At 39.5% G+C, this 23,574-nt stretch overlaps 1 protein-coding gene across 2 annotated transcripts in view; it reads left to right on the forward strand.

Annotated features, from left to right (window-relative positions):
- The window catches only part of LOC129749197 (pseudouridylate synthase RPUSD2-like), a 580,032-nt gene that overhangs the window by 546,844 nt on the left and 9,614 nt on the right, over positions 1-23,574 (forward strand). For both annotated transcript variants that reach the window (XM_055744124.1, XM_055744123.1), the window contains 4 exons: positions 1,057-1,247; positions 1,313-1,519; positions 1,581-1,885; positions 12,996-13,151. In XM_055744124.1, coding sequence (XP_055600099.1) covers positions 1,057-1,247; positions 1,313-1,519; positions 1,581-1,885; positions 12,996-13,151 — 859 coding nt within the window. The remainder of the gene's footprint in view (positions 1-1,056; positions 1,248-1,312; positions 1,520-1,580; positions 1,886-12,995; positions 13,152-23,574) is intronic.

A 23,574-nucleotide genomic window follows, 5' to 3' on the forward strand; every position in this document is an offset into this window, starting at 1 on the left:
CCATGGTGGACGTGACCAAATAGCCTTCACTATGCGTGCTCCGTCGTTCGACCGCTGGATGTTCTATCGATGTTCTATGCCTCTCCCTGCTGTTTCTTTATCACCACCCATCGACTCGGGATTCGGGATTTTAGCCGAACGCGCACATAGTCGACTGCTTTGTGTTGGCGCTACTTACGGTCATATGAAGAAGCAATCAGTGCTGCTCGAGGTTCCAGACCAGACCAGTTACTCAAGAAGGTGTTGAAATCAAATCTAATGTTTTGAATTCCTCTTGGTATATGTGCTCGCCCAGCTAAAATCCCCAGTCAATGTAGTGGTGATCGAGAAACAACAAAGAGATCAATAAATAGTGGACAAACAGCACATGGAGTATCGATAGAAGATCCAGCGGTCAACCGACGGACCTCCACATATACGCATACTGGAGTCTATTTCGTCACGTTTACCATGGTGTAATTGCCTAACGCGCCGTTGTACTGAAGCGGAAATTGCGGGTTCAAGTCCTGCCGGGGGGAGCCGTTGTATTTTTTTCTAGAAATTATATGATTTTTACCGCATATGTTCATTCTTTCTTTGATATCTCATGTTTCTCTAATGCTTCCCATCAACTTTGAAAATGTGATCATTTTCAGGTACAAAATGGTACCAAGACGAATTCAAAACATCAGATTCTTGATAATAGATGCTTTGCAAACTTTTAGAAGCGTCCAATTATTAGACAGACTTCAAAAGCTTTTTCAATGCTGCTTACTACAACTTCCCATACTTGTGTTTTATAAATTATTACATTATTTAAAAAAAAAATAGGAATCTATATGAATAACAAAACAATTTGGTTAAAATTCAAAAAATGTGTGCTTGAAATTCGTACATTATAAAAATGCTTTAAAAATTTGTGTAGGTATTACATATAAGATTCTGTACCAGTTTTTTACATTTCAAGTAGGTAATCGATCTATCGATTATTAAAAAAAAAATATTGACAATACTGAAATTCATGTATAGGTAGATAATCCTTTCTTATAAATATCGTTTTTTTTTTCATTATTCCAGAGGCATCATCGAATGCAAGGAACCAATCGAGGTGGTCAGCTACAAGATCGGGGTGTGCAAGGTGTCCCCGAAGGGCAAGGAGTGCACCACCACCTTCCAGAAGCTGGGCTACAACGGTTCGAGCAGCGTGGTCCTGTGCAAGCCGCTAACCGGCCGGATGCATCAGATCCGTGTTCATCTGCAATATTTGGGTGAGTGTGGCGCTTTTTTTCTAAGGAAGTAGACAGTTTTTGTAAGGGATTTTTTCCTCGCGCAGGCTTCCCAGTGGTGAATGATCCGCTGTACAACCACGAAGTGTTTGGGCCCAACAAGGGACGTGGAGGCGATATTGGCGGCAAAAGCGATGAACAGTTGGTTAAGGATCTGATCAACATTCACAATGCGGAGAACTGGCTTGGCATTGATGGCGATTCGGAGCTGTCGATGTTCAAGTCGCTCAAGAACGATCTGGATGATGGAAAAGGTTTGTTTTAAAGTTGGAATCTTTTAAGGTTAGGAACCTTAAGAATTCATTTTTTCCACAGGACCAATCCTGAGTGACGACGATTCGGAGAGTGTTTCCCGTGAGGCGTCGCCTTGCTCCGAAAGTCCTCGGCCGGTGTCGTTGGGTAGCGAAAGCCCAAGTGAAAATCTGTGTGCCTCGATTCTGACGCCCAATCAGCTGAACGTTGGGACCAGTGCTGCCAGTGTTGGAACGAACTGCGGTAGCAGCAGCAGCAGCGTGGGCGTCGGAGTTGCCAGTGTTGGTGTCGGTGTGAACAGCAGCAACAGCTCCCAGGCGGCAAGTGCCGTGGCAGTCTATAACGCTCGGTTGGCGCAGTCGCAAAAGGTAAGTGGAAGTCAATATATTCAACGAGGAACACCCAAATATCAATTCTAGATAGGGGCGAACACCTTCGAAAGGGTTTAAATTCATTATGAAAAATCTAATCTAAAGCCAAAAAACGATGATTTGCCAAATTGAAAAATATCATGGTGATTCAACATAATAGATATTTGACATTTGATATTTCCGCTACACCCAAAGGAGAGGTTGCGAAATTTTGATGCCAATTGGAGCCAATTCTATGCCTAAATAAAACGTGCATTGCGCAATACGCAATGTGTATGCCTGATAGGGAAATGCCGCACGTCGCAAAGCTCCTTAATGCTAACATTGTGCTAATCCTTTGCAAATAATGTGCTAATATCTACAGGCCGTTATTAAAATATATCAAAAACAGATTTAAAAATTTGAAGCCTCTATCTATGGATGTGTCTTTCTGAAAAATTCAAACTACATTCTTAAGTTACGATTCATATTGAAAAAAAAATAAACAATGTACGTCACAGAGGGGACTAGATTAATTTTATTGCATTGATTGCTCAATAAATCTTGGTGGACCTGTGGACCAGACAGATCGTCATTTAAACATTCAAGCAGAACTCCCCACTCACTAAAAACAAACAAATTTAACTTATTCATACACTTCCGGTTCCAGTACTTCGCACCTCGTTACACGGTTCGGCTTCCGGTTCAGGTGTTGATGAAATTTATATTCATTGTTAAGTGTCATCCCAGAACGGATTCCTTACTAGGTACCTATCTTTTAGGGATTCACACCGAGGACGATTCAAAAACCAAACACACAAACAGCAATAGCAACAGCAGCAACCACACATCCAGACTCACACATACATACGTGCACCCACACAAACGAATACAGGGTGCATTTCGGAATAAGAGCAAAGCTGTCTGTTTATGCAGAACCTATTATAAATTGTAATTAAATTTCTGAAATAGTATCTGAGTGTGGCAGAAGGAGACACACTGCTCCCCCGCACTTCTTCTAAGGGAAAATGGAGGGACGAAAGTGTGGGTGCAAGTTGCAAAATTGGATCTCTTGCTTTTCACAGAAGCCATTTACCGAAGCCATTTGCAGCGTGCTGTGTACTGCTCCAGTTTGCAACTTTGTGTACACATGAGCGTCGTTGCGTGTTGGTGTGCCAACAACATACGAAAGTGTTGGATGCTGCTGCTGCTGTTGCTGGAGCTTTACATTATTTGCAAAAGGTGTGTCTGCTTTTACTGGGAAAGGCATTCCCGTTGGTAAGTACTTTTGTGCCGAAATTATTAGCTGGAATTTGGTTACCCCGTTGCATCGGAGAGAAGTGCATGGTTCCGGACCAACCGTTGAATGGTTATAAAGAGAAATTTCAGTTGAAAGACCTTTTGAAAAACACTTCATTTGAGAATCGATTAACAAGATTCCCGAAGTTTCTTCCAAAATTGTATTTGGAGCTTGTTAAATTGAGTTGTTTTTTTTATTGCTTTTCTAAAAGTTTAAAAAAAAATCAAGAAGGTTTATTAGCAACCAGGTTTGAATAAACACGACAGAAAAGAATTAAAACCACTCTTACCTGGTAGTTCAAAGGTAATTAAATTCAATCCAGTTTCTCTTTAAATAATGTTGAAATAATATAATATTGAGTTTGGATTGTGTACATCCATCAAACTGTTACAAAATGTATTTATTTTAAACCAATTTGGTCCAATGGAAAAGTGAGGTTTCGGAACCAATTAACAGATTTGATTCAACGATATCATTACAAATGTGGGTCATATTGATCAATCGCACAATTGTATGTACTTAAGGGTGGCAGCCAAATGGGTTCACTCCAATTTCGAAAACCGACCAAATATATTTTGTTGATTAGCTCAAAAACCTGACCTGTGCCAAATTTCAGCTCCATCGGAGGTTTTTTAGGGGGGCCTCATAGCGCTCAAGTTTCGGTTTTTTACCCTCAAACCAATCGTAAAAATCAAATGTTTAAATTTTATGCGGAATGACTTAAAAATGCATAAAACGTCGAAATCTGGTGATATCTTGAAAAATTTTTTATCAGAAATCGACTTTAGAATGTCAAACATCATGTAGGAGGGACCAATGGAAATCCGGAAATTCGAAATTTCAATTTTGAAGCCAAATGACATAGAAATGCATCATGTTATCTCGAAACTAAAATTTTGGTCAAAAATCGACTTTCTTGACCGTTTTTTCAGATAATCGACAAAGTCACAGAAAGTAGATTTTTTACAATTTTTTCATCGAGATAACACCAGATCTCGACGTGTCATACGTTTCTAAGTCATTCGGCATCAAAATTAAGATTTCGGTTTTACGGATTTCCTTTGGTCCCCCATAGATGAATTTTTAGGGTAAAAAAAACCGAAACTTTTAACGCTTTGAGGCACCAATCAAGTCCGATCGAGCTGAAATTTTGCACAGGTCAGTATGTAGGGCTTATCTACAAAATGTTTATGGTCGGTTTTAAAAATTCAATCATGAAATTTTTCCCATACATCGATTGCCATCCTTATGTTCTTATACTGAATGAAGAATGAAAACAGAATTTTTTTTAAATATCAATATCAATCAATTCAAGTGATTTTTTTCGCAGGGCGACTATCGATCTGTTAAAAAAATATATTGGAATAAAGCACCAGGATATTGGAAATTTTTGAAGTTTTCCACAGTAGTTTATTTTGTTTTTTTCCCAAGTTTTTGTATGTTTCTGTTGCTGAATGTGCGTTAATGTTAAAAATTAGAAGCCATACGTGTTCTAAACAATAACGCTGTCTTCGAAATACATAGTCATATATAGGATTTAGATTTTCACTACACATTTGAATTAGATTCAGAACTTTTAATCAAAATTTAATTAAGAGAACGAATTAAGATTTCAGCAAAATTTTAACCCAAAATTCAAATTGACTCCTTGGATTCGAGACCTGCGACCTAAGATCTGAAATCTGAGATTTGAGACCGGAGACCTGAGACTTGAGACCTGAGACCTGAGATCTGAGACCAGAAACTTGAGACCTGAAACCGAAGACCGGAGACCTGAGGCCAGAGATCTAATTCCTGAGACCTGAGTCCTGAGACTTGAGATATAAGACATGAGACCTAAGACCTGAGACCTGAGACCTGAAACATGAAACCTGAGACGTGAGACCTGAGACCCGAGACCTTAGTCCTGAGACATGAAATCTAAGACCTGAGACCAGAGAACAGAGACCTGAGACCGAGGACCTGAGACCGGAGACCTGAGACTTGAAACATGATTTTTGAGACTTGAGATATAAGACATGAAACCTGAGACTTGAGTCCTGAGACTTGAGATTTAAGACATGAAACCTAAGACCTGAGACCTGAGTCCTGAGCCTTGAGACATGAAACATGAGATGTGAGACCTGAGACCTAAGACCAAAGTCCGGAGACATGAAATCTAAGGGCATGGACCTGATGTCGGAAACCTGAGACCGGAGACCTGAGACTTGAGACATATGTTTTGAGACTTGAGATATGAGACATGAAACCTGAGTCCTGAGACATGAGACATGAGTTTTGAGACTTGAAATATGAGACCGGAGACCTGAGACTTGAGACCTGAGACTTGGAATCGGAAACCTGAGACCTGAGATCTGAGATCTGAGATCTGAGACCTGAGATCGGAAACTGGAGACCTTAGGCCGAATACTTGAGACTTGAGATTTGAGCAACAAGACATAAAACCTGAGACCTGATACCTGAGACCTAAGACCAATTAACATTAAAAGCCACCAGATATCACTAGGGAACAACATTTTTTGTGCCTTTATTTTAATAACTGTTTTTTGAAGATTTTGGCATCTTGAAATCGAGTCGTTTTCCAAATTTTGCCTGTCAGCTATTGTTTGAGTGATATGGTATGTAAAAATTTTGAAATTGAACGAATTTGAGTAGAATCGATCATTGATAATTGATAATACACCGCTGATGAAGGTTTTCGAGTATTTGATATTAAAGATTTCATTTCATTAAATGAAATGAATTTTGTTGAAGACTGCAAAATGTTTGGAATAATGGTTCAAGAAATATCTTAAATTAAATTTGGGTCAAATTTTTTTTTTAAATTTCGTCAAAATAACAGAATTTTGCAAAATTGGGAAAATAAACAGTTAAAAAACTTCCTTAGTTTTTTTTCTAAGAAGTCAAAACTGCTCGCGATTTTCGGGGAAGTTGATCATTGAATTAAAACCCTTAAATTTACATATCTGTATAATTTCTACATTTATTCCAAAAATTCGTATTCGCATTTGCATAAATAGTCGCCTAAAACTTCAATTGGCGCTACTCGTCAACTCTCCGTTTTATGAAATTACAGTCATTAAGAATTGAACCACTTTCATCCCTAGATGGTGATACACTTCCTGACTTTCAATTTCAAAAGAAGCAAAGTCTTCCAATTCGTTGCCTCAGATTATAGAATCTCTTAATATTATACATTTATTCCAAAAATGTACACAAATTGATTAAATTAAGTTTTCCTAATTTTCCTAAGTTATTTAGAAAACAGGAGCTGCAAGAAAAAAAAATAATTGTGTATTTGGATTTAACGTCCCCCAATCATTTGTAATCAGTTCTTAAGCTCTTTGCACATAGGAAAAATAAAAATTTGGTTGCCTTGTGAAATCAACATTAAGCGCCACCGTTTTTGGACTTTTCACTTGATTATCCCAATTTACCGAATATCACTGTCGAGATCATGTCTGTTATTTTAAAGATGAACATTTTATTCAGCTTCGCATTTCTTATGGGACTGTTTTTGAATATATTTAAAGCATTTAATGTTGTTCCATTCATGTCCTTATACTTACTTAAGGAGTGTATGCGAAAAAAGCAACACTGTGTTTTGTGAATAACTTTTGAATGCATGAATAGAAATTCTTGAATTTTTCTGTAAAACTACCTAAGAATGTCATAATAACATGGGCCACATTTTGTGACGATCTGTACAGTAGTTTTTGAGATAGCGTCCGGTGAATATGTTCATAGACCAACATTTTTAGCTGGATCGTGAAACATCCAGTAAAGTGCCTTTGAGAGACTCCAAAACAGATGGAAATCAACTACTCGATCAAAGTTTATTTTACAAATAATTGTGAATGTCATAGGTAATCAAACGGTGAGCTAAAATTTGAATGAAAGTAAGGATGATAGATTCCATACAAATATAGGAGGTGAATTCACCTTTGAAGGTTTAGTAAAACGCAATCCGATCATTTCGATTGTAGAACTGGTAAAAACGTCAATTCTTCTGTCTGGCTCGCCTCACAGATTAACAACAGGTCACACTTCATGTTGACTAGTTTGAAAAATTGCCCACTGATGAAATAAACAAAATAGAGCGATCAAACCTTGCGCTTAATAATTTGACGATAAAATTACAAAAATAAATTAATGGGATGCAAACGAAGTCTTTAGCGGGCACATGGCAGGTCTCCAGTAAGAAATGTTTGTTTACAATGCTCACCTGGATGTTTTAGAGAAGATTAAGAAGAATAGGTTAAAATATTTTTTATCAATTTTTCAAACTCTGTGTTTTTGCGAAAAAAAAATCTGAATTTCTGTGATTTTACCCAAAAATACTGTGATGGTTTTCTGTGATGTAAATACCATAAATTTCTTTGAAAATTCATTTAAAGTTGAGTCTCTTTTACATTTTACTTGAGAAAATTCTATTATCATAACCAACTCTATCATGTTTTTCCAAAACAATGCTTAAAATCCAAAATTTATGTCGCCTTAAAAATTTGTGAAAACTGGTAGTATTTCCAAAATTCTGTGTTCTGTGGCACAGAATATGTGATGAAAATTTTCTCAAAATTCTAAGAAATTAAAGATTTTTCTGTGATTTCGGCAACCTTGCATACCAGTAAGTTGTACATACACCCAAAATAATTTTCACTTTAAAAATAAGTGACATCTGTAGTAAATTCTCGCCATACGTAATTTCATTTGAATTTTAAGTGATGGGTCAAGTGAATTCACTTAAGTGACCGGTCAAGTGAATTACACTAGGACGTTCGAGTGAAATTTATCTGAGTTTCTAAGTATGTTTCTAGTTAATTATCTCTCGCGTTTTTAAATAAAAGAACATTTAACGAAAAGCACTACGATTTCAAATACTTACATTACGCTTTCACCATAAATTTATGGCGAAAGGAAAATTCCATCGTAATCCCAAGGCAGATCGGTAACTGCGGATAGTGCGACTTCTAAATCTTCCCTGCTGCAAACCAAAAAACCTGTCCCGTTCAACCCACAAGCTGAAACATGATAACACCTTTAAATAACTTTTTCTTACATCGCGTTTAACACAAACTACCGAAAAAATCGCCTATTAAAGAATTTGGAAAATCCAAATCCAGCATAAGCTTTAAACGCTGCTCTTTAGAATTTGCCATTTCGAACTCTGAAAATAAACACAATTACAACCTGACATTCACTTGAAATTCAAGTGATGGGGAAGTGAATATTTTTTCTCACTTCAAATTCAAGTGACGACTGAAGTGAATGTGGATGAATTGACTTGAAATTTAAGTGACTGCCAAGTGAAATGTATATGTCGCACTTGAATGGAAGAAAATCACTGGATCCTTGTTTTTAAGTGAAAAATCATGTGTATTTTAAGAGTGAATTTGGGTTCAGTGTAACGATTGTCATAGTTCATAGTGTGAAATATAGGTGGCGCACGAGCCACCCAAAAATCAAAGTCGTGACACTTCTTTATTTGACGTTATCTAAAAAACCCCTTAACAGATTGTCATAAAATTTTGCTAGTGTTAACATTACATTGCTGGGTAATTTCACTGATGATTTCATGAATTTTCATCCAGACAGTCAAAAGTCATTCACAAAACAAAGTGTTGCATTCTTTTCTAATGCACTCTTACGTTGTATTTACCTCATACATATGTGGGCTATATGATGCATAAGAAATTGTCACAACCCGGTTTTTCAAGTTAAATGATCTTGTTACAAAGTTTCATCATAATATTTCGTTCATTTGCTGCCATCAATGAAGGCTGAAAAAGCTTGCCTGATCAAGTGAAAACTTTGAAGAAGTCGGAATTCTAAGTTAATTTCTTTCAGAAGTGATTCTTTTCAAACGAAAAAATGTAAACGGTGTTTCAAATATTTTAAAACAAAATTTCATTGAGTGGTTAATTTTCAGGTTTTTTGAGCAAATAACAACTAGTTTCCATGTGATTAACAAAATATTTTTTGAAGTAACTAAAAAAAAACTCACTGGAGAAGATGAACAAATCGAAAATTTTTGTTTGGCCACTTAAGAGCAAATAAAACATCAATCAAACAATGAACACCAATTTTGGGACCATCCTACCGCTCACGTCAGAAAACCAGATTAGTTAGCATTTACCCAGCAAACATGTAATCGTATCAGAAATGATAACTTAAGTCATTTACATTTTTGTTGCGAATCGCAATTCCAACTGTATAGTGAAAAGATCGTATGAAATGCCGTCTGAAGTCAGTTTAAATCGGATATGATAGAAAGTCCGCCATGTTTGTTAATTTTGAAAAAAATGCTCTCGCGTGGGCTTCAAATGAGAAATCATCGTCATATTCTCTCTGCAACAAGCCGTGCATCCAGATGGCTAAAAATCAGATGGGAATAGAGTTATGCTGACCAATGAGAGAACTGGAAAATATTGTCGCTGGCAAAAATTTGAATGCTATGAGAGCTAAATCTTGCGTTCTCTTGCATTCTTCCGATAGGTACGAATAAAGTGTCGGATAGCGCCCAATTGATGTAGTTTTCGTCGCTTATGGAAGAAATGAAATTTATGTACATACGTATATTTCCTCCACTTGGTAGGTAAATGTTGTTTTTTCAACTTTCATACGTTCATTCTATAACGTATATGGAACATAACATCAGCATAAAAATATAGCTACATAAATATTTGCTGGGTACTTAAAATTCCAATTCTTCTTTTTAGATACATTTCAAGTGTCTTACATCCCACATTAGCTATCTATCAATGAAGTCTCAAGTTTTTACCTTAATTTCTAATTGTAAATCACGCGCAGGCTTCAGGTACTCGCTTTACACTTATTTCCCCTACCTTAAGTTAACGTTAGCAGTACTGCGTTATGTCTTACCCTTCTGCGTTTCATCATGCGTATTTTTTTCGTAAGTACAAGATTTAACAAACATCACCTTAAAGCAAACATCAGCTTAAAGCTTTCTAGCATTCTGGAAACATATTTTAGAACACAAAGAGTGAAAGTATGTCGATTTTTCATACATTTTGCCGAAAATCTCTATACAAATTTTAAGTCCTTTGCACCAGCTCGTACTTCTGCCAATTGATCTGAAACTTTCAGAAAGTCATTTTTTCACCTAAATGCACCAATATAGGGGGTGCCGCGTTGAAAAAAATGTTGTAAAAATCATCCCATACAAATCTGGGCCAGTCTAATGTAACATGTAGAACATCTATGTAAGACAATCCAGTTTCGAAATATAACTGAGGAATCAAGTATCCCTGGTATTAAGTATGCTTATTCTCCCCTATCGACCTCTTTAAACCCCTATAAATAATCGAGTCATAAGAAGAGTGAAATAGTACGTTTGATGATATACATTTTGAGAGTACATACTAAACTAATTAAGAAAACAAAATAATATTTTTTTGCGAGAGCTTATGGAGTTGTCAAACTTTAAACGCAATTTTCTTGAAACTACAATGTCGGTGCATTCGCTACCTATAAAAATCAATATCAAATTATTCCATATTCATTCTTTATCAAGAATCAATCCAGCATTTGTTTTGCTTGCTTTAATCTACCATAAATTGGGAAGGCAAAGAATAGCGCTAAAAATGCAAGTGCAAGGAATGATCTGACTTTTGTAATAGCAACAACCCCTTATAGCACCGAGGTTAGTTCTACATGGATGCTTCTAATAAGTGTGGTCTGAAGTTTTACAAGCATACCAACCAAACATCCTCCAAAATTAGGATTTACCCGTGGAATCATGCATCGTTTCGGTAGCCGGTCATTATCATCTCCCAGCAACATTGGTACTTAGAAGGGCCAGAACCACGGAGTTGTTTTCATGAGCCACCCTCACCTTTGCATTGCTGCCAGAGTGGGACTTTGCTATCCTCAAACTAACAAGTTTGGTGTTCGCGGAAAAAAAAGAAACAGAACTAGTAAAATGTTGCTCTAGATGCCACAATTTTTCGCTTCACTAATCCAAATCTAGTACAAAGTACCAACCTACCCTACCCCTACGAACTCAGAAGAGATGTTGGCAAAAGTTGAACCTCCAACTATCCGGTTGTTGTGGTTTTTCGTTCGTTTGGGAAAACCGTTTTCTGCTGCGGTTGCTGTTCGTTGGTTGTTTCCAATCCAGAAGTACCTTGTTCCAAGATAGGGTCCCGGTCGTTTCGCGGACCGAAGTATACTGGTGGGACTTTTGGAGTAGTTTTGTATTTTTTTTTGGTGAATCTCCTATCGGAACCAAAAGTCGACGTCGAAGTTCCGAAATGGTGCTTTCATGTGGGTGGTTAAACGTTTGGTTGGCGGTGAAACATAAAATAGGGAAATTAAGATTTTTTTTTGATGAAAAAAAGGGATAGGATTCGTTTTGAGTTTTGGTCAATGTGATAAAAACTTTCTTTTATAATTTAATCCATTCAACCATCATAACGAACAAATCCGCCATACTCCTATTTCATTTTGAATGATTGTTTACCGAAAAGCTTTGATAATGGCTCTTCAACACTCACTGTGTGTTATTATCCATTTATGTCGTTAAGGTTTATTATTATTCATCACAGAGTCATCATCGCAAATTGCTCCCCGAACTGACCCATTTTCCGAAACTAAACTAGAATGGGTCCTCCGTCAAAAGTGCACATTTCAGCAAATTTTCATTTTCATCACCAGCCAGCCAGCCATATAAATATATTTGCGGACAGTCGCTGTCCCTCGATGGATGGTCCGCCGAAAAATAGCAAAGAGCAGAGCTGTAAATTAGAAACTTCCCTCCACTTCTGGGGACTCCGTCATTTTTCCGTTGTCATCCAGCTCCAGTGGTAGTGCTCGGCGAATCGAATGGAAATCATCAGTTCATTTTAGAGCGTCATCATACATTTGAGCCATAAAACGTTAGAATACCTACTCCTAAATATGTAGTATGCTATCCTTGGGTTGGCATGTCAAAATGTTTATTTGTTAAACTGGAATACAGCGAATCATACATATCTTTCGAGAACCAGGAGCCTGATCCAAAAATAGTTTCTCTGTTGACCACATCAAAATTTCTACAAATAAAATATTTTCGGATTATTACTCATATAATTCTGAGTACGTTTGAATACCCTAATTTTCTTTTCTAAAAAAGGTTTTACTCTTGCTGAGTAAACTTCTATTGATTTTCAAATCGGTGTTAACAAAATATTTGAAAAATCAACAAGTCACTCCGCCACCGCAAGTGCCACTTTAGGTCATATCCACGTTTTATACGACAATATTTACCTCAATATAAACTGGTATCCGTATCACACACCCTGAATCTACATAAACCGAGAAAACTTTCATTGAAAATGGAGAGGGGGACTGATGGGTTTGGGGTAGCTTTTTCAGCGTTTATGCTATGGGGGCAATTTTCCTCACTTATCCACCCTCGAAAAAGATAGGTGTATGCTTATCGGGGGTAGGAATGGGATAGAAAAGTATGGGAGGATAATAAAGTTGAAATAGTTTTCTGCACGTACAGTTTTTCCCCGGCGAATTCTCTACTGATAGTCAATTTTTTAGCTCTTCCCTTCGCCATGCATTCTCCGTCTCTAGGGGTCCATTTTGCCACATAATAAACTGCATATCAACTATTCGGAACCGCTACGCTCGTGCTGTGCGCTATTTTATGCATTCCAGGCGAGGGCTAATATTTGATTTACGATAATGAAGTGATGTTTGATGTCTGATGGTCTGATGTAGTTTGTCCATGCCCCGAGACAGAGACAGCGACAGAGAGTGGTGTTTTATCGTTAATTCGTAGTTTTAACTTTCCGCCTTTTTTATTATTCATTTCCGCAGGTCACTGTGGCCACTCAGACGGGACATGAGTCACCCGATTTGGCCTTCAATCCCGACAAGATGACCACCGATAAGCACTGTTACGAGTGCAAGGTTCGCTACCGGGATCCGAAGCCGCAGGATCTGGTCATGTACTTGCACGCCTGGAAGTACAAGGTGAGTTTACAAAAACCTTCGATCTTAAGAACGAAAATGACGTATGGATGTCTGTTGTTGATCTTGTTGAAAACGTAGGTTTCAGTGGTGGAATAGAGTAAAACTTTATTTGCCATCTTAGTAAGGTCCTTACAGAACTACACTCTACACTAGCGATTGATTGTTCCTCCAACGGACGTCAAAACGCGAATTTCCTAATCGTGAGTTTCAACCCTTCATCTAATTTCGCAAATTGAGAATGTTGAATAGTATCGTTGACTGGCGAGCTCTCCCGCAACACCATTAATTTTTTAGAGCCATCGGAAATTAGCAGTTGCATGCTAACTGCAGCGTATTTGGAGACTGCAATGCGGTGAGGCTGGCAACTGACCGTATCGCCCAAACAACCTTCCCCAAAGTCCCAGAATACCCTTTCACCAGTTGGATGCGAGTTCACGCATGCTGACCGCAGCGTAGCACCACACCACGAGAGTAACCCTCTCTATGATCAACTCCATCCAGGCTACGCTCCTTACTAAACCATCCGACCTCTGCGCTAGCAGACCAATCCTGGATTCGGATTCCGTCTGTCTTCCACTCAGCCGTCGGGAATTATTCATACTCGTATGGCACCGAGAGTGATCCTCTCGGATCCCGAGAGGAACTCATCTGCACTGATAGCTAGCACATTTGCTAACCGCAAGTGCTTGAGAGCAACCCTCTTGATCAACTCTCGAAAGCTCTTTTTTCACTTCCAGGCGTATCTAGGCCAATAACCTGTTTGGTCGAATCACTGGGATAGCAGGTGCAATAACCTTAGAGGCCACAGCTTACTAGAGTCATTCGCAAGACTGAAGGTTGAGCTGTGTAACACTAGAGCTACTAGTACCTATCGCAAGCATGGAATACCAAACAGAACGTCAGTGATGGATGTCACATTTGCGAGCCCAACACTTTAAACCGATATGTACTGGAGAGTGTGTGAAGACGACATCCACAGCGATCACCAAGCGATACGCTATAGCATAGGAGGCCGATATCATGTGGTTGTGAAGCAACCGCGGCGGTCCAAGAGTGGAGATGGAAGACAAAAGCTTTTGATCAGGAAATCTGCGTCGAAGCTATAAACATGCAGGGAGCATCGCAAGTGCAAAACGCTGAACAGCTTACGAACATGATAGTAGCGGTGTGCGACATGACTATACCCAGACGAAGTAAACCATAGTGGTGGCGATGACCGGCTTACTGATGGACCTCAGAAAATACCGCGCTGCCTTGCTCGGGGGGGCTCAACGGGCGAGAAACGATGCCGATAGTGTATCGAGAAGTGCCATTTATCGAGCAGCCTATAGAATTGCACTAGCGAGATGCGGTGCCTCGAGGTTGTTGTTGTTGTTGTCGAGGTCGCCGAGCGAAAAGTGTCCGAAAAAAAATGGAATAGATCGTTGCGCATCTTTTCCCGCAGCATAGTCCTACGCAGTGGCCATTAGCCCCGTACGACGCGGAAGTCGACGACATCGAGCCAGTAACGAACGAAGAACTTGTGGTCATCGCTATGTAAATTGCGGTGAACAAGTCCCTGGTCCGGACGAAATCCCGAATTCAGTGGCGAAGGTGGCGGTATAGGCCATTCCAGATACTTTCAGAGTAGTGTTAAAAAAGTGTCAAGGGATTTTTCCCAACCTGTGAAAAACTACGAAGCTGATGTTACTACCGAAACCAGGAAAACCCCCAGGGCATCGTACAGATCTATCTGTCTATTGGATACTCTTTTTAAACTACTAGAGAGGATAATCTTCAACCGTCTTAACTATCTGCACAGTGTGAAAGTAGACTGTCGAACAGACAATTCGATTTTCGAAAGGCAGAACAACGGTGGACGCCATCAGAATGGTGACAGAATATGAGCAACGGGCATATCAAAAGAAGAGGAAAGGTGTTCGTCATTGCGGAAATTGTGACGATCGATGTTAAATGTGCCTTCAACAACGCTAAAGTTGGGAAGCTATTGCCAAAGCGCTCCACAGAATGCGTGTTCCACAGGGCTCCATACTTGGACCTGTGCTTTGGAGTAAACATGTATAATTAGGTATTAACGCTGAAACTACCAGCAGGCGTGCAGATAGTCGAATTTGCTGACGATATTGTGCTCATGATCACAGGCAAAACAATCGAGGAAGTAGAAGACCTTGCAACGGTATCCGTAGAAAGGATAAAAGGAAGCTTCTTCGAAAATCGAGTCTTGACGTACGAAACCGAGACAGACTAACAATCTACTGCCCTAACAGCGGGTGTCCCACAGGGTTTCATTCTTGGACCTGTGCTTTGGAATGCCATATATAATGAGGTGTTAACGCTGAAACTACCAGCCGGCGTGCAGGTAGTCGCATTTGCAGACGATATCGTGCTGATAATCACCGGCGAAACCATCCAGGAGGTAGAAGACCTTGCAACGGTGTCTGTCTGTAGAAAGCATTGGCATCTGGATGGAAGGAGTTAAGCTTCAGATAGCTCACCATAAAATCGAAGTTCTGCTCGTGACCAACAAAAGATTTGTACCGCACATGGAGATTTCTGTTGGAGGACACACCACATCTTCGAAACAGCAGCTGAAATACCTCGGAGAGATGATCAACAGCCGCTTAAATTTCGATGCACATATCTAATATTCTTGTGATAGTGCATCGAAAGTCATCGACTCACTGGCCTGGATTGTACCGAACTGCCATGGTCCAGAGAGTAGCAAGAGACGTCTCCTTGCGAGCGTTGCACCCTCGAAACTACAATACGGAGGAGCGGCCTGGAGCTCTGCCCTAGAGGTGGAACGCAATAGATCCAAATTACGGAGTACACACCGGCTGATAGCCATGCAAGTTTAATGTGCATACAGGACCATCTCAACAGAGGCAGCTTTTGTCATCGCGTGTATAATTCCTATCGACAAAACTCTGGCGGAGGATAAGAAAAGTTACGAAGCAAGAGTTGTTAGAAGAGTGCGTAAAGTTAAAAGAGCAGTGTCAATGCTCAAGTGGCAGGAGCTATTGGATGCATCGAGCAACGCAAGATGGATGCATATGCTAATCCCGCGGCTTTCAGACTGGGTAAATCGGAAGTATGGAGAGGTCAATTTTTACCTGACGCAGTTCCTTTCGGGATATGGGTGCTTTGAGCAATACCTTCATCGGTTCAAGCTTGTCAGTTCGCCATATTTCATGTCGAGGTGTAGGCAACTTTTAACCGTGAATAATGAGAATGTGTCGCGACGGATATTGACGGAATTCAGGCAATAGTGTTCCGAACTTCAGTGGGAACAAAATGGCAGTTCAGCGTCTCACGGTTTACCTGGTGTCTGGCTTGTAACACTTAGTTTTTTTTTCTATTTATGAGCAGGGAAAAGCCCGCGGGAGTGTTCCTCCTCTTGAGGTCCTTCTCCAGTGGGCGCAAAACCTCCTCTTCATTCTCTATTTTTTATGTTTTTTTTTCAATTTTTGTTTTTACAATAGGTGTATTCACATCGTTTGTTAACACTTCTTTTAAAGTCCTCCTATAGGGTGAAGTTGATTGATGCCGGCAGGTGTTGTTGATGGTTGGTGGCGGTGGTTGATGAGGGTGGTTGGTGGTGGCGATCGGAGGAGGCGGTCGATGGTGGCGGTGGTAGTGGCGGAAACGAAATAAATTTAAACGGAATTGTAAAAATTTGGAATAGTTATCTGTGGGGTGGCTGTTGCCTTTTCAAAACTGGCGAAGATGGGAGGTATATGTTCACATTGCTTCCAGTGAGACAGATCTCTGTAAAGAAAGCGCTTTTTGGCTAGGACTCACTAATAGAAATCATCGGATTTCGGAACGTTAATTAAAATAACTTCCTCGTTCATTTCTAATGTGTTGTTTCAGCATGGATTTGAAATTGTTTATATTCGTTTCATCCCTAAGGGCTCAAGGGAGATTGTTGTAAACGAGTTTACCGTAGTAGGAAAATACTCTACTAGTCATTTCAGTATTTGGTCGAATTATTGAGATGGTGGCTTGGGCACGAATGGCATATTCGTGACTTGGTTGTTCATACACAACATTGTGATGAGCACGTTGATCATTTAGATGCGAGTGGATGATCAAGATGGCTTGTAATTCTCTTAAAGCTTTTATAGGTAGAGTTGAGCTCAATGCTTCAGAGTATAGCAGTCTTGAGGCGTACATTCTCGGTCAGTTGTAAATAGCTTTTAAGCAGCGGTTTTAAGCAGCTTGGACCTTTCTCAAATGAGTCTCTGCTGATCCGCCCTAAAGAAACACCTGGTACTGCAGCTTAGATTGGACGAATGCTTGGTGCATTAGCAGCAATTCTTTTCTTGGTACATATCTCTTCATTTTCCATAACAAGCCACATGTTGCACTTACTTATGTATGTAGTTGTTCAATGTGATTGGTCCATTTCAACTTGCTATCGATGTTTAATCCAAGCAAAGTGAAGTTTTACACTTTTTCGGTTGGTACAGATTCAACAGTAAGCTCTTCATGTAGCTGTTGTGATCTATTGGAAGCTGATCAAATATTAGGACTTTGTTAGGTTTAACGATAAAAGGTTCTCATCAAAGTAATTACACAGTACTTTCAAATCGTTACGCATGCTTTTCACTCTTGAATCAGCATTCCTTCCAAAATAAAATATCGAAGTATCGTCAGCGAACAAACGAGGTTTACCGATTAGATTATGGTTAGGCACACGCTCTTTTTTTTAAACTCAAAATTAAGTATTTTTGAATCAAAACAGCACTTCGGTGGCTTCCCTCAACTTTGAGTTTGACTGGGCAATAGCAAAACTAAGTTCTGATAGGCATACTCAATACTAAGCTCGGCAGCCGAACTCGGATTTATCCTTTTTTTTCGAGGGTAGCTGATTTTCAGGGAATTAAAGGATGATTAAAATTTGTTGTACCCGGATGTTGCTGTTCCGGTACATTGCATTGCAATTACAGAGCGGTGGAAAGTTTTGACATTCCCGGTCAAAGAAAACTTTCGGATATTACTTCCCACGGGAAGTAAACAACATCCGGAAGTTTCCGGACATTCCAAGCCGCTCACCATATGATGACAATGACGGACAGAATTTTACGCTGACACGGTGAACATGCATTTCATTATGAAGTTCCTTCATAGTCTTCCGGTAATTGTTCCGGAACGACATAATTTTGCGACTTGTTCGTTGGTTGCTGTTCCGGTTCGGACTGAACTCGCTAAGTGTTTTCAGTCCAACAAAGAGAGTTCAATTTTTAGTTCATAAGGTCGAACTCAGCTTTGATCCCTCGCCGAAGGAAAAAAAGGGATCAATTTTGAGTTCGCAGTTCGAACTCCGTTTTGATCCATCGCAAGGAGGAAAAAAGGGTACTTAACTTTAAGTTCATAGAATCGAACTATGTTTTGAACCTCGGTTATACTTAATTTTGAGTTAAAAAAAAAAGAGCGTGCAAGTCGTTTACGTAAACAAGGAATAGCAGTGGACCCAGATTACTGCCCTGAGGTATACCAACTCTCAATGATTGGTTACAGCTTCTAATTCCTTTTATAGATACGTACTGGCTTCTACCGGTGAGAAAACTCTTTATTATTTCCAATGGTGTTCCTCTTATGCCGTAGAATGAAAGTTTTACGAGTAATATTTCGTGGTCTAAGGTCTGTAGACATCTAGAAAAGCTCGTAGGTGGCTGTTGTCGTGCTAGATCCTGACACTCATATAAAACGCGTTGGCTCTCGAAAAAACTGGTTGTATCGTGCACTGTGTACTTCACAGGTCTGTAGAACTTTTGGAAGAGAGCCAGCACCAGGTTGCCACTTTTGACCGACCTTGAACCGAGAGTTCAGGTCATTGCTCTCTCGTTGTTACTAATACGATCTCTGTTTGTCATCTCTCCGGGCGTCGCAACCGATCGGGATGCCTACCAAGTAGCGCAGGTTACCATGAATGGCCCTCTGGTTCTGATATATTGAAGCTACTTGGCTGCGTGCTGGTGGCGTGTCTCGCTGTCGTCGGCTCTGAAGGCTGAATTGTTTGGGGAAAACCATCACCCATCATTTTCCCTCACTGCGATGCTTTCTGTGCGTAATAACATAAAAAAAAATTGAGTTTGTGATTACATTTCAAAATGCGTGGTCTTTCTCCAGAGAAGAGGAAAAGTATCGTGCACAAGTGGTGTACTGTGAGTGGAATCTCATTGAGAAAATTGGCCAAAGAAGAGGATGTGAGCGTCGGAGTGGTACGCACAGCTATTAACAAATATGATGAACATTGTACATTTTAAGATGAACCGAGGATTGATCGAAAATCTGGTCCTGCCATCGACAAAAAGGTCAGGGATGCCTTCAAACAGAAACCATCGGCCGAAACAATGAACACCCAGAACTATATCAAGGAATGGCCCCAGAAGCGTTTATTGCCGATGATCAAATAGCATGATGGACCCGTCATATTTTGGCCCAAAGCCAAAACGTCTGTTTTGTGCCAAAAAACATGATACCGCCAATTTGCCCCGAGGCATCGCCGAGGGCTTAATACATAAAACCAGCTGATTACAGCGGAAATTTAAAATGGATTGGCCAAAAGTGGTGAAAATGGTGGGTAATGCAACTGTGCAGAAGCTTATGAGTCATGTTCAAGGAAACATGCGAAGTCTGACTTATGACTAAAGAAGTGTGTGAAAGTATGTTTATTATTTCTGGAACAGTCTGTACAAAAAATCGATGGAAGGTTGGTCAGTCAAAGAGAAGTTAACGATCCAAAAGCAAAAGAAGTTCTTGGAGGTTACCAAAATAAAGGAAGTGTCCAACAAAAGGAACTGAAGGCAAATTATCGTAAAGAAAACTGAGACGGAACGGTGTTTTTGAAGGAACTTTAAAAAAAGTCATCGTATGCATTTTGTCGGAAAATTTCAAGGACCTTCTTAAAATTTGTGATCAAAAGTTGAACTAACTAATATCAATTCTGTTATTTCTATATCTCTATATCTAATCGTTATCAAAATTCCTGAAAGTTCCTACTTGCGCGAACGATTACTGTCTCTATCAAACCCTTCTGACACCCACGCTACGCAAAAAGTCGGAGAAATCTACTCTCGGCGGCGGCGACGGCAGCAGCGGCAACGGCAAGACCGCAGATTAACGTGACATTGTAATTAAAATTTTAAATTGCGGACATCATCGCCGGTGATGAATCATGCACGGCACACAGACTGACTGGCTGGACTATAATGGTCCCGGGACATAAGAATGTCGTTTTCCCCCATTTTCAAATTCATTTGTATGCAGACCCTTTAGCGAGTCGTTTTACACTCGTTTATTGTTGTTGTTGTTTTTTTTCTTGTCTCATATATTTCATCGCGCCCTCCCCCACCGGTGGAAACTTTCACTGCCCGGAGAAATGCAGAATGTGTGAAAAATAATTAAAATTTCATAAAACATACTCTACGCTGCTGAGAGCTGCCACTAGCTAGCACATGGGAAGTCGAGAGCTCTAGAACGGCTCTAGGGGCGAGGCAAAGCGTGGCGATGTGATGATAGGCCTCTGCCGCAGCCCATTGCACTCGCTCAAGAGTTGAGAAGATGCAAACGCGGGGGTGTGTCTGGGAAAGGTACTTAGCCGTGCATCGGTGCATCTTAATTACCGCGCCCGATTAGAAGGTGTTGGACCGTTCCGAATCTGGAAATACTACAGCTTTTTCAACAAATTGGGACAAGAATAAATTTTTCACCGACAAAAAAATCAAAAGAAATTATAACCACCTTTGACGTCATATGACAGATAATATATCCCAAAAAAAACATAGGTTCCATGTTTGATTAAAGCCTTATTAAAATAAAACCGAAAATAACTTTATCAGGGAGCCGGCGAGATATCGCATTGACATAATTGTGATATTTTTGTCTGTTTGCTGCTCAATGAAATCAGGAACGGGACCTTTTGTTCTTTGGACAGGTTGTTGACACATGCTGTTGCCGCCCGCCATGGGACAGATATAAAAGGATTGTGGTGGGTTTCTCTCGGGAACGCACATTCGAATGCATTGCATTGGTTTGTGATCCGAAATAATTGAATTTCGCGAAACGCCCCCGGGTGATGATTGTGTAAATAAAAATTTGATATATGTTTTTTTTTCAGTTGATGTGCACATTGAAAATTTCCGATTGAAAAAACAAGTCGTACATGAAATTAAAAAAAAAAAATTGCTCCCCAATTTTGTTAACCGCAAACTTAATAGTATTGAAACACATAGGTATAACTTCTAGTATTATGTTCTTGCTATTGCTTCGATGGTGTTCCTTGATCTCAATCCCTCTTCAACCTTCTTTAGGCCCGACCACTTTCCTTTAGCTCGCCGCTCGACTACCTTTGTTCCGCGTGGTTACCATTTTTGGCTTCATCCTAGGATCCATGTACCGAATCTAATCTGCGTTTTGCCTGAAGACCTTTATCGGATCGACAATCTTTCTTTAGCTTTGTGATCAACTTACGTCAAACTCGACGATCTCCTTCTGACTTGACGACTTTCTTTCTATTAACAACCTGAATACGGCTCGGTGACTTGTACTCGCTTTAACGACCTGCGTTTTTGCTAGTGTTCTTATTTTAGTTCGAAGTTCTTGCTTTGACTCGATAATCTTTCCATCTTTCCATGGCAACCATTTTTATGGCAAAACAACCTTCCTTTGAACTGACGACCTTTCTTGGCTAGATCAACTTATTAAGATATGACAACCTTTTTTGGCTGGAGACCTTTCTTAGGATCGATAACCTCGACCAACTTTTTAGATTTAACAACCTTCCTCTGGTTAAACTCTTTGGGCTTGCCTAATTTCCTTTAGTTCGATGACTTTTCGTTGACCTTTTCATTAGGGACAAAAACCACGTTTTTACGTGACTGAATTCTCTGGGCCGAAAAACCTTGCTTCGGCTAAACAACCTCCTTTGGACTGAATAACCCTCTTTTAGCCTGACCAACTTCTTTGGACCGGTAATCTTCCTTCGGCTACACAAATTTCTTTTGACAATCTTTCTTCACGGAGAAAAAAGTATAGTTTTATGAACAATATTTCGTCTATATTCAATGATTTCGATGATTGATTCTCGACCAACTATTTTTATTGAATATTTAACCACAGACAAACAGACAGGACACTTAGAAGGAAAATCGTCAAAATTTTCGCAAGAGATTACATTGCCATCTGGTGTCGGTATTGCCTACCAATCAGTTTTATATAAAATGAAATGATCGAGGTAGCCTTAGATATTGCGATGTTAAAAAAGTGTAAACAAACAAAGTTTTCATTGTGTTTTGAATTTGTCAATTTTCTTCTCTTGAAGATCAAAAATCAAAGCGCAAGTTAGTGGTTTAAACGGATGGCTTTACGAGGAGAAATATCAGAAACTTAATGAACGGCAGCAGCCCAGCAAAAGGAAAGGAAAACGGAGCTTCGCCATTCCTCACAGCTAGATTCTAGAAAACAGATGAAGACTTTTAAAATGGAACTACTTCGAAATTAATTGTAAATAAATATTTAGTTTAAAATACAACTTTCATTTGAGAAAAAACTGTTTTTGATTTCCTAGTACATATTCCATTTTATTTTGAGACCTCAGTTGAGTTATTAACGCTAGTTCATATTCAAATTTCACATGTAACCCATTTTTTCTGGTGAAGTTTTCAAAATTGTTGAGAACTTTGTATGTAGCCTGAAATTGTTGGTGCTTTTTTCTATAAAAAAAACCTGTGTTATTGTCAAGTGTCAAGTTTTCAGGTTTTTGTCAGAATAAAATTTTTGAGCTTTACTTTATAATGCTTCAAAAGCTATTTTAGAGATTAAACTTTATTTCAAAAATCAACTGTTAGAATTTCGGCTCATCCTCGAAAAATTCGCTTCCTCAAACATTTTTTGACGGTCTTCCAGATTCATTGAGGTTATTTAGAATTTATTTGAATTTTTTTTTGAATATTTGTAATTTTTGTTCTGTTGTTTGTACTTTTCGTGAACATTCGTGAACAACCATTGGATGGAAGAGAGACGAAGTAAGGTTGTTTCGCGGTTCGGCCTTCCTTCTCGTTTTGAAAATGCAGTCCTCCTTATTGATCCGCTTTGTTTGGACAATTCGATTCGAATAGTATTACGTAGTGGCCAATTTACAGAAGATTTTAACAGTTTCCTATTACCGTCTGCTTTTCCGAACGGATCCGTCGCAGTCTGGAAGCGCCCCTTGGTCCGGGCAATCGCTGTCGTCGGATTCCAATCGTCGTCTTCGGTGACGCATTAGCTCCGAAACAGGTGTCGAAAGTTGACCGAAAGTTGGATAAGCCCAACTCATCTGCACAACTCTCAGGGGAATAACTCCTAAAATACAAAGGCACTGGCTGTTAGAAGCTCAAACCTGAACGAAGACAGGAAGTTTACATACCGATGGAGT

This window comes from Uranotaenia lowii, chromosome 2 (genome assembly GCF_029784155.1).
Source record: "Uranotaenia lowii strain MFRU-FL chromosome 2, ASM2978415v1, whole genome shotgun sequence".
NCBI lineage: Eukaryota > Metazoa > Arthropoda > Insecta > Diptera > Culicidae > Uranotaenia > Uranotaenia lowii.